General features: G+C 49.8%; 1 protein-coding gene across 5 annotated transcripts in view; it reads left to right on the forward strand.

Moving 5' to 3' along the window:
- Window positions 1-11,862, forward strand: part of LPIN1 (lipin 1) — a 131,164-nt gene that overhangs the window by 103,982 nt on the left and 15,320 nt on the right. For all 5 annotated transcript variants that reach the window (XM_010852080.1, XM_010852081.1, XM_010852083.1 and 2 more), the window contains 4 exons: window positions 3,049-3,128; window positions 8,822-8,948; window positions 10,194-10,342; window positions 10,865-10,951. In XM_010852080.1, coding sequence (XP_010850382.1) covers window positions 3,049-3,128; window positions 8,822-8,948; window positions 10,194-10,342; window positions 10,865-10,951 — 443 coding nt within the window. The remainder of the gene's footprint in view (window positions 1-3,048; window positions 3,129-8,821; window positions 8,949-10,193; window positions 10,343-10,864; window positions 10,952-11,862) is intronic.

The following is an 11,862-nucleotide window of genomic DNA, read 5'->3' on the forward strand; positions in this document are numbered from 1 at the left end:
CTCCGCTTGGAGAGTGTGGTCAGGTCACTCCTGCTCTGGAACGTTTCTTCATCTATAGAAAAGAGAGATTTAACCTGATTTTTTTTTTTTTAATGTTTAAGTAAAATATCTTCCTGTTGCTCATGAGAACAGTTTTAGCAAGGCAGACTTATAGTGTAGACTGATTCCTTTTAGTCATTTCATGTCAATAGCATGTCTAAAATATACATGACTTTGGTTTCTGTTTCTATAAACGCTTATACTTTTCTTCAGACCTTTGCCAGCCTCTCAGCCTATTTCTGGAAGTAGTTTCTTTCTTGGCTTCCATGTCAGTGTGTCCACCTGTCCCCCAACCCCCTGCCCCAGGGGCTGTTTATCCTCTGGCTCAGCTGCTGTACAAGTGGGTCCTCAGGCTTACCTGGTGGTGGCTCAAACAGTAATGAATCTGCCCGCAATGCGAGAGACCTGGATTTGATCCCTGGGTTGGAAGGATCCCTGGAGGAGGGCATGGCAGCCCACTCCAGTATTCTTGCCTGGAGGATTCCATGGACAGAGGAGCCTGGCGGGCTACAGTCCATGGGGTCGCAAAGAGTCAGACACAACTGAGCGACTAATACTACTACTGTTACAGGGTTGTCTTAGGAACCTCTCTTCTTCAAAGACTGCTCGTTATTCCCCAGGCAGCCTCACCCACGCCTATACAACGACTCCATTTTTATTAACCAAGAAGGTATTTTATAATTCACATTAATTTATCAAATACCCAGCTAGGTAGATGTCACCATGTGGATGCTTCAGCTCTTCAAACTCGTCATTTCTAAAATCAAACTGATGGTTTTCTCGAGAGTTCTTCCTTTGCTGGACCACATTCAGAAAATGATACCACTGTCCGTCCGTAAGCTAATACTTCCTTTTTCCCTCACCCCTCTTTTCAGTTTATCATCCAGTATGTTGCTCCCATTTTCCATTTCTCTCCATCTTCACCCCCAAAAATCTAGGCTGCTATCTTTTTCCTAAGATTGCTTGCAAATGGTCCATTTGTATCCACTCTTGCCTTTTCTTCTTCCTCATTCTCCATAGTTGCCTTGGTCTTTTTAGGGTAACAGTCCAATTTATATTACTCCTTTCTTAAAAGCTTTTAGTGGATTCCCCGATTCTTAAAGACCAAAATCCTTAATATGGTCCACAGGCCTTGTGTATCCTGGCCCCTGGTTCCCTGCAGAGTCTCCTCTTCTGCCGCCTCCCCCGCCCTCTCTGCTGTGGTGTCATTTCTACCCCAGGACCCTTGCACGTGTTACTTTCTCTGCCTGGTGTCCTTAGGACCCCTCTCATCCCTTTCTCTTAGTTATCTAGCATCTTAAATGGCCCTTTCTTGGCAGGTTGATCTGGTCTGCTGTTCTCTGCCCTCATGGCCCTGCCTGTGAACTTTTCCTTCACAAATTTTGCCAGCATTTATAATTATACACTGATTAGTGTGGCTGTTTAATTAACCCTCCCTTCCCTTCCAGACCCTAAACTCCATGAAAACAGAGACCACGTATGGCTTTGATCCCTGTGGTCTCCCTAGGACCCAGATGGACCCAGAGCAGATATTAGAAGGAATGCTGATCATACTTGGAATATAGTGTGAAAAAACCCTGAGGACAATAGCTGAGTTGGTTGTTACAAGAGTGAAAAAAAAAAAGCTCAGATGCTCAGTTTGTTTATTTCATTACTTCAAAGGGAAAGAGTCTGTTGGAAGTGTTTTTACCAAGATAACACCATTTTAGGGTGTTTTCTGGTAGCATCCCTGAGCTTTTTATACCCTCATTTCCTCCAAGAGGGTATAAACATGTTATAGCTAGCGTTCACTTTACTTTAGGAGACTTAAAGTGGAAAAGGCTTTTCTGATTCCTTTACTAGAGAACAGAACGTTCTAGAATTTAGACAGAAGGCTATTTTAGGGACCTATTTTTTTTTTGCAGAGTATCTAGAGTCTCATTAGTTGGAATCGAGGGGAATGCCAGCATAAAATGGTGAAGAGTTATGAAATATCTTTTAAAAACACTAAACACTTTTCAGATAGACATGTATTTTTGAACAAGTCTAATAAAGAATTGTTAATAGCAGTGGCTAAGTTACCTGCCTCAATAGATAGATTAAACATTACTGGGCCTCTTTTCACATCATTTATCTGCCTGCTTATAAAAACTAAAGAATTTTTGAAAATAGTTCGGACCCATCATATGTTAAGCTAGTCACCATGTTATATTGTTTCTGTCACTCATTTTCTTTATCAACATTAAATGCATTAACCTTCCTGCAGATCGAATGACTATAGATAAGGAGATGTGACTGTAAAGCCTTTGTCCCTTGACACGTCCGTCTGGCCTGTGATGACTTCCTGCGATGTCTGCTGGCAGGTGGATGTTTTCTCCCTCCCCTGCCTGCTGTAGGCCAGGCTCTGGGTTTATGTGTAGAATCTCTGTGGTCCTTCCGACACTGTTAGGAGCTGCATGTCACCACCCTTGCCTTGCTGGTGGGAAAAAGAAACTCTGAAACATTCCATCACTTGCCTGAGCTTTTTAAGCCAGAGAAGCAGGACTGGCCCAGAGCTCTCAATATTCCAAAGCGCTGGCAGTACATTAAGGGAGCATCTTCTATTAAGAGCACACGGGATTGAAAAAGAGAATGCATCCATGTTTTTCTCAAGCAAAATATGGTGTGAAAATATTTTCAGGCATTTCTATCAGCAATTAGAAGAAAATATTTTGAAAGCCCCCGCGTATCCAAGCAGCCCTTGATAAAGCATTTGCATAAGCTGCCGTGATTATGGAGCCTTGGTTTGGTGCCACAAACGCTTATGGAAAACAGACTTATTTTTGTCAAAAATGTTTCTCAGCTTGGTTGTAGACAACAGCTAAGCAAAGGAATAACTAGGACCCTTCCATTCCTGGGGGTGGGGTGTGCCATTGGGGAAGGCATGGGGGCCCTGCCCTGGACTTCAGGGAGCCCCTCAGGGAACACCTGCTGTCACGCAGGTGGTTTCCCTTTGCTGCGTCCATGATTCTCTGTCGTCTTCTTCTCCAGGAAAGTAAGCCAGAGCAGTGCCTGGCGGGAAAGAGCCACAGCACCGGGGAGCAGCCGTCACAGCTGGGCATGGCCACCAGGTACAGTGCCAGTCATCTTGGGGTGTTGTAGCCCCTGTCTGTGTCCAAAGTCAAGGCACACGCCCCACAGATGCTGATACGGTTCACTGCATTAGCTTGGGCCTTGAATTTAGACAGATCTCGGTTGCAGGCCTGGTGCTCTGTCATTTACTCAGTGACCTGGAGTAATTTACTGAAATTGATCTTCTCATAAATCAAATGGAAACACTCCATAGATACTGACTTTCCAAAGTAAATGAGATAATGTCACAAAAGCATTCCTCATGGTCTTGGAACGTGATAGCCCTCAGTCTGCAGAAGGTAATAACAAGTGTTGTGGTGATAAATAATGATATGGGTGATATGGGGATGATGTGAAAAGTGCCCCTTTTGCAGGAGCTTGCCTTTCTCTATGGTTTAATCACATACTAGGACTTATTATGTTAAATATTGATAGGGATTCATATTAACTTGGCCTAGCAGACATTAGAATTTAATAATACTTATCCACATTAGTAGTATTTTATCTTCAGGGTAACCTGCTTGTTATGTGTTTTTGTTTTGATGCTATGGGATTTGAGGGTAACTCCTCTGAGGACAGTGCCATCAGCCACTAATTTGATGGTGTTATTATATCAATATTGAGTGATCTGATATATTATAATAACTTTACTGATGACCTCACCCTTATAGTATTCCTGTGCTTAAGAGAACCAGGATTGCATTTCTTATTTACAGGCAGAAAATTCTGACATATTCATTGAAGGCAAGCTGCCTACCTCCATCCTTTTATACCTCGGAGGCCAAGCCAGTGCCTGACTCAGAGTAGGCATGCCTTAAGTGTACTGTCACTGAGCCAATGAGATTTTCCCAACCTGTTGTTTCCTGGGGAAGGCAGGCTTAGCTGTCCAGTCCTTGGCTTCCTGGCCATAGCTCTGTATATGAAACGATGTCATTTCTAGAATTCATTGTTGGAACTAGAAATGCATGTAGGTGTCACGAAGGAGACAGTCTGATTTCTTTATTGTCCTCTGTGTGAGAAGAGTGTGTAGGACTGGATAAAACTGCATGGCAGGGCTGGCTCTCAGCTGGGCTGTTTTTGGAGGACACCGTTTCTGTTCCTTCTGATGGTGCCCGGCACGGCCCCTTCCCACCCGCCCCCGTGCAGGTCTGCCCTGGAGAAGGGAGAAAGGTTGATGCGCTTGTGTGTTTCTTTTCCATTCTTCACCCTCTGTCTCTGGCTTATTCTCTGGGGAGGGGCTTTCCAGCACGATTATCTGGATACCTTCCTGACCCAGAATTTAAAAAAATATATTTTATTTATTTATATGGCTGCACTGGGTCTTGGTTGCAGCATGCTGAATTTTGGTCTTCATTTTTGGCATGCGGGATATTTTTTTTTTAATTGTGCCATGTGAACTCTTAGTTGCGGCATGTGGGATCTAGTTCCCTGATCAGGGATTAAACACTGGCCCCCTGCACTGGGTGCACGGAGTCTTAGCCATCGGACCACCAGGGAAGTCCCCCGACCTGGAACTCTGAGTGTACCTTGAGTGAGTCTGGAAGGGAGAGGGCAGGTGTGTTCAAGATGGAGCTCGGGCTAAGAGTGCACAGTCCTGAGCAGGTAAGGCTCAGATAGGAAGTCAGTGGGTTTTTGGTAAGTAGTTGTTTGAAGCAGCAGGCTGTACACAGCAGGCTTTGGAGTCAAGCAGATCTGGCTTGGAGTCCTGGCTTTGGGCAATTTCCTTCTGAATCTGAGCTAAGGAACAAGAATGATGTCCATGCCGAGAGAAGCCCAGGCAAGGAGACAGGAGCAGAGATGCCACCCTTCTGTCCCAAGCAGTTTAACCCAGCAGTTAAAACTGCTGCACTGGAAATGCAGGGAACATTTTGAGAACCTCTCTGTCCCACAGCAGTTTCCAAGCACAAGAGGCAGCGCGAGCTGGGACTCTAATCTTTGGCAAATCATCAGCCCCTCGGTGTTTCTTCCGTCATCTTGGAAATGCGCAGGCGACTGACACACAACCCGTACAAGTTGGCTCATCAAAGCTGAGCTCACAGCTTCATGGGAAAGGAGGTTCAGAGTGTGAAACCAAAGAGGGCCACGCGGGCTGTGCCTGCGTCAGGAGGGTGGCTCTGTAGGACTCAGGCTTGTCCTAACTGTGCAGTTGCAAGTGTTTTAAAATTATACAGCGCAGTACGAGCCAAACGCAGGATGTCAGCCAAGTCCAGCCTGCGATATGCCAGTCTCAGACCTGGGAACAGCAGGCCAGGGGCTCAGAGAGATTTAAAAGGAGGGATAGAACACAACAGCGGCTGGTATAGGGTCTGTATTCTTCCTTCCAGCAGCAGTGTGGTGGCTCCTGGAGGCCGTGGAGTGGGCCGAGGCTGTGCCTAGCAGCAGGTCACTTCTGCTGCTCTTCCCCAGTTGGGAGATCAGCTGATAGTTTGTCTAAAGCGTTTTGGATCTTCTTAGTATCTGATACGATCTGCTTTGGCCACCTGATGCAAAGAACTGACTCATTTGAAAAGACCCTGATGCTGGGAAAGATTGAAGGTGGGAAGAGAAGAGGACAACAGAGGATGAGATGGTTAGATGGCATCACTGACTCAATGGACATGAGTTTGAGCAAGCTCTGGGAGTTGGCAGTGGACAGGAAGCCTGGTGTGCTGCAGTCCATGGGGTGTCAAGGAGTCTGACATGACTGAGCGACTGAACTGAACTGATAGGATCCTATTCAAGTGTTGACACAAACGCTTTGCCCAGTTAGATAGAAATAGACTATTGACCACTCTGAGTTAGTCATGCTACATATACTTCTTTACAAAACCTGAGAAATGAAGAACTGACTCTTGGCGAAAAGGATTTGAGATTTTGAAAAGCCTTCTTACGAAGTTCTCCTGAGCAGTATGCATCTTTTCATTTTACTGGCATCCTCATCTGCTAATTAGATTCATGCAATTGCCTAGGGAAAAAAAATGTTGGAGTGCTCTCCTAATTGACAGACTTGTGATTGACAGAACAGTCCTTGAAGTCTCGTAATTGAGCAAACAGCTCGTCACCATGCAAGTCATTAAAATACCATCGGAACCTGTACACTGACAAGTGCGAACTTCAGTGTTGTTCACAGCTCCTCGGCTGAACACAGATACTTGAGTGAGATGAGGCCTTTTGTTTTTTTGCCTGTCGCTTCTCACAGATAGCGCAAAGCCAGTGACATTAGGGACCATTGCAAGAGGAGGGGGCGGGGGCGGCCAGGTCCAAGGGGCACACGACCTCGCCCCCAGCCGGCACTGCCAGCTCAGGCGTACGGCTCCTGTCTCAGTTTCTGTCTCTGTGTTTTCCTTCCTGTGCTCCCTCAAACGAGGCTTGCTGCACCGATCGAGGGGTTTGGGGTTTTGTCTTAAAGCGGCAGATGGAGCTGAGAGCTCACCCTCTCGGCTTGCGCATCGCCAGCAGTGGCTCATGTCAATCTGTAGTCACTGCGAGCTTCGGTTCACGTTTGGATCTCATTTCCCTCCGAACTGTCTGCATGGAACATGAACATTACCCGATTCAACAAGGGGCCTGTAGCTGCCTGTCCTAGGTTCCCACCCGGGCTCTGTTCAGGCTGCTTTGGCTCCAGGACCACGTGTACCTGTCTGTCTGAAACCTCTAGGCTGTTGGTTCAGAAGGGTCAGCATCGCTTTTAGAATCGGCAAGGGTTGGGATGGAGAGGGGCTTTTGAGTCATTTTACAGATGAGCCATGGAAGCCCCGGGAGGAATTCTGTGGTTGTGAGGCTTTTCCTGGGATGCGTATCTGTCTGTTATCTGCTGGCTCCTGGGATCTCTTGCTGCATGGGATGCTATTTGCTTCCCTTTGCTTTAAGATGAGAAAATCAAGCCAGAGAGAAAATAGTCTGAGCAGGAAAACACAGCTTGAAGTTCCTGCGGTTCAAACCTGGGCTTCCCAGGTCTCCACTCTACCAGGAACCCGTCCTCGTTGTCACGGACATTGAGTTGTCTACATGTGACTTAGCCCTGCCATGGACCAATCAGGATTCTAGCCTGCGTGCTCTGTCTCCGTGGACATAGCTACCTGTCCCCACCCTCATTCACCATGGCTGTGACCCCGTGATGGCCAAGTCTGGGACTTCAGCTGTGGTTGATCCGCATAGCTCCAGAGCCTCCAGTCCAGCCAAAACCCGGGATGTTCTCTGCCCCGGGGCCTCTGGTCCAGCCACTCCCAGGACACCCTCTGTCCTCCTAATGCAGCCCCTGTCCTGCTCTGTTGTGATTATTCAGACAAAAGGCCCCAGGGAGCCGGGGCCAGGCTGTTTGCTGTATCCCCACGCCTGGCATTTTGATCCCTGGGTTGGGAAGATCCCCTGGAGGAGGGCATGGCAACCCACTCCAGTATTCTTGCCTGGAGAATCCCATGGACAGAGGGCACCCTGGCAGGCTACAGTACACGGGGTCGCAAAGAGTGGGACACGACTGAGTGACTAACACTTCCACTTTCACTTCCATGCCTGGCACGGTGCCTAGAAGCATTGGTGGCCTGAGCTCCAGTCCACCAGCCCACTGCCTACCGGGGGCCACCCCTTGTAAGGTGGAGAGCAGGGCCCTGGGGAGGGGTAGCTCATTCCGGGCAGGGAAAGAGCTGGGAGAAACCACACAGAAGCAGGGTAACAGGCCTTCCCTTGCATCTCCCTAGTTCAGGGTGCTGTTGGATTGTAGGAACTGCTTCTGGAATGAACACGTGGGGCAAGAAAGCAACGAGCTGCAGAGGAAACACCCGGCCATTTTCTGATAGAAGGGGTGGGGAGGCAAGGGGGAAGGCCAGGATGCTGAGGACCAGGCAAGAACCCCCTGAGACACCAGGAGAAGCTGGAGTTTTGCATAAAGGGATGTGCTGAGCAGGAGGCTTTATGGGGAAGTGCACACCCGGGGCCTCGGGACCGGTTTGTTCCAGATCACTCAGCCGTCACCCTTTAGCCTGACAGACGTTTAGGAAGCACTTTGGTGTTAAGGCATTTTTAAAGAAGATGGTCCTGGGAAGCAGGTCTATAGATTGGGGATGGTGTCATAGTAGAATTCGAATCTAGGGAGCAGTTATTTGCTGACATGCTTTATACAGGTTATTTGAAGAAAATGAGCCTGCTCCCCACCTGCACCTCCCAGGCCCTTCTCCCTTCCACCCCCCGTGTGGAGGGGTCCGGAGCTTGACTTGTGTGCAGACGAATGAGGTGTGGCTCGTGCTCCAGGGGCAGCCTGCTGAGGGGTTCTGGAGGAGAGTTGGGGGGGGGGGTCTTCCTTGGCTTCCCTGGCACCCGTTTGTAAGTCCTTAGAGTGACCTCGTTATTTGGAATTGTGTGTTTGGAGGAAACGAATGGGCTTGGATGTGTAGGAAATATTTGGGCTCCTTGTGATTGGCCTGGCTGGCAGCCTGGGATGGGGGAAGAGAGAACACAGGCATCCTCCAAGGCTGCAGGGAGGACGGGGGGAGCCTCTCGGTTTAAAATAGAGTGATGATGCCAGCAAGCAGGCACCTGAATGAGGAGTGGCGGCCCCGGGTGAATAACGCAGGAGCCTCATGAATGGGATTAGTGACGGCATCTGCTAAGTGACCGCCCCAGGGACAGCACTCCGTCATCGATTCCTGCCTAATGCGTGTTTAATGGCTGCCCAGATGGACTTCCTAATTGGTGGTTACATCACTGTGTGTTCCAGAATAAAGCATGAGTCATCCTCTAGTGATGAGGAGCATGCAGCCGCCAAGCCATCCAGCACAAGCCACCTCCCCTTGTTGTCCAGCGTCAGCTACAAGAAGACCCTGCGCCTCACGTCAGAGCAGCTGGTGAGGGCCCTTTCCTCCCTCTACTGAGACGTGGGTTCCAGCCCGGCTCCTGCCACCCGTGCTCGGCGGGTTCCATGGACTGGGTTCCCCCCACCCTGAGTCAGCCCCGAGCACCTTTTCTGGCCCAGTACCGGTTCCCATCCTCCTTGGGCTCACATCCCCCCCATTTCGGTGCCTCCTGTCCAGCTGTGCTCCCCTGTGTCTGCCCTGGAGGCTCCCTGGTCTCAAGTGTTGGAGGAGGGCAGCCTGAGGGTGTTTGTCTCGAGGTGTAAATGATGGATAGACCACATGTCATGGGGCTGTTTCCACTTTCCCGGAGATGTTTGTTAGGTCAGCTGCCTCTCCTGAATCGGGGGAAGCTCCGGCTACCCCGCTCCCCCACACTCGTGATGGGTTCCGAGAGCTACTGGTAGCAGGGGGCCACCCTGACCACGGTGTCCTCTTCTGTGCATCTGTACCACCAGGATGAGTCAGGCCTGGACCCTGTTTCCCATGAGCAGACAGTGAGCGGGTGTCTCCGTTCAGCTGTCCCAAGAGTTTGTGGTGGCCGGGCCTAGCCATGATGCTGTTTTATGGGAAAAGAGAAGGGACAGGCCAGACCCCTGCAGCCTGCGGTCCTAGTGCAGCAGCTGGGTGGCAGGGGCCCTGTCCAGCAGTGCTGGGGTTGACCTGGACTCTGGCCACCAACTGGCTGGCACCTGAGGGCCCTGGTGCAGAGATTCAGAACCCCCAAAAGGGGCTTATGCTTTCAGAAGCTGGAGTGATTTCCTGGAACCTGGCCTCTGTGCTTCTGGACCTGAGACGTGCTTGATAACTGAGACTGCTTTCTTCCAGTCTGTGTGGGTCATCATCGATACTCATGACTGGTGTGGGGAATGTAGTTCCGCACTTGGCTTAGACTTGTTTCGCTGGTCATGACCCTTTACGCTCAGCCGTGGCCAAGGAAGTACATCCCGGTCTGGGGTTGTGATTTCCTGTAGTGAACCCCAGTGCCTGTCACCTGCCCCTGGGGGATGTGTCACAGCTGCCCTACACGTGGGCCTGTGAGGAGGGCTGGGGTTCAGGTTGCCCAAGTCCTGGAAAGAACCATCCTCATCGAGAGCAAGGCAGGGATAGAATTGTATGGTGGCCTGGGGTGGTGATTAAAAAAAAAAATAAAGTCCAGATCTGGTTTCTCGTGGAACAGAAACCACGTGTCCCCCCCGGGCCTCACCCTCCAGTGGACACAGAGCTCCTGTCTTTCAGAAAAGCCTGAAGTTGAAGAACGGCCCGAACGACGTGGTGTTCAGTGTCACCACGCAGTACCAGGGCACGTGCCGCTGCGAGGGCACCATCTACTTGTGGAACTGGGACGACAAGGTGGTCATCTCTGACATTGATGGGACCATCACTAGGTGAGTCTGAGTCCACCTAGTCTGGGGCTGTGGGCCCTGGGCCTGGAGGTGCATTGGCTCCTCTTGCTGGGGCCGATTGGGGCTCATGTAGTTCAGTTTCTGGGGCTCCTTGGATTAAACAGCTGCAGTGGGGGCTTGGGGATCTCTTCCCTCTGGGGCAGTGGCTCCCTGACATCGTTGCTCAGTCTCAGGGTTTCTGTCCAGAGAGCAAGTCGTATATCTCACTTGCATTTTTAATGAGGCTTCTCTGGTGCAGTGAATCAGAGTGAACTTTTTTCTTCCTTTAGTGATGCCCGCCTTTCTCTTTTTTTAAAAAAAGATTTTATTGAAGTGTAGTTGATTTACAGTGTTGTGTTAATTTCTTCTGTACAGCAAAGGGGCTCAGTTGTACGTATTTCCATACTCTCTTCCGTTGTGGTTTGTCACAGGGTATCCACTGTAGTTCCCTGTGCTAGACAGTAGGCACTGCAGTTCATGCAGTGCCCTCGTCATTTAATTTTTCTGTTCTCTGTCTTTATTCAGATCAGATACTCTCGGGCACATTTTGCCCACCCTGGGGAAGGATTGGACCCACCAGGGCATCGCCAAGCTGTACCATAAAGTGAGCCAGTAAGTCCACAGCTGGGGAACATGCAGCAGTCTGCACACGTAACCTTTCTTGCTGGTGTGGCTTATACAGACAGGCGCACCCTCAGCCAGGGAGAGTTGGTGGGGGTGGTAGTGGAGTGCACGGTGGAAGCCTGCCAGCTCCGCATTTGAATTCAGTACCAAAAGGCAAGAAAGGAAGTGGTCGGGATATTGAAAATTGATGGGGAGGGAAGATGGTGGCAGCCAGCTTCAGGGGTCGGGTTGACGTTCACAGTCAGGTGGGGACGTGGTAGTCTGACGTTGGCCACAAGATGTATTTTAGGCTAAAAACGGTCCCGATTCCAAGCAGGTTTGTGGGCCAGCCTGCAGGGCCCGTCTCGTCCACCTGGTCCGGGGAGCACTCCACTGAGGGGCCCGTACCCGGGACATCAGGATGAGAGCATGCATCTTGAGTTGCTCTCAAGCACTGGGCACGTGTGTCACTTCATTCTTACAGTAATTCTGAGAAGCAAATATTGTCATTTCTAAGCTTAGAGAGTTAAAACGATTGGTCCGTATTCCCATAGCTGCTACCAGGCAGAACCCCCTGGAGTCCTGGTCAGCCCAGCTCCCGGTCCGTTGCTTCTGCTCTGGTTCGTCTCCAGGGTCAGAGCCCTTGGGGTTTCCCTCCCCCACACTGGCAGGTGCTTAGTCCCACTTCTTCCATCTCTCTGTGGACTGGAGTCTCCCGCAGCCTCCCCATGGCTGGCTCTTTGCCTTGAAGATTAATGCACTTGTGAACTGTCTTGACTAGCCTGACACTGAAAACTGTCTCTATTTTTTATTCCAAAGAAACCCCTGTGGGTCAGGATATTGAGTAGTTCCCAGCCTGGCTGATTCTGGATTTTGGAACATAAATCTATTCCTGTTCTTACTGTAATGTTAAAAAAAAA

Source organism: Bison bison, unplaced genomic scaffold (genome assembly GCF_000754665.1).
Source record: "Bison bison bison isolate TAMUID 2011002044 unplaced genomic scaffold, Bison_UMD1.0 scf7180017864307, whole genome shotgun sequence".
In the NCBI taxonomy this organism is placed as follows: Eukaryota; Metazoa; Chordata; class Mammalia; order Artiodactyla; family Bovidae; genus Bison; species Bison bison.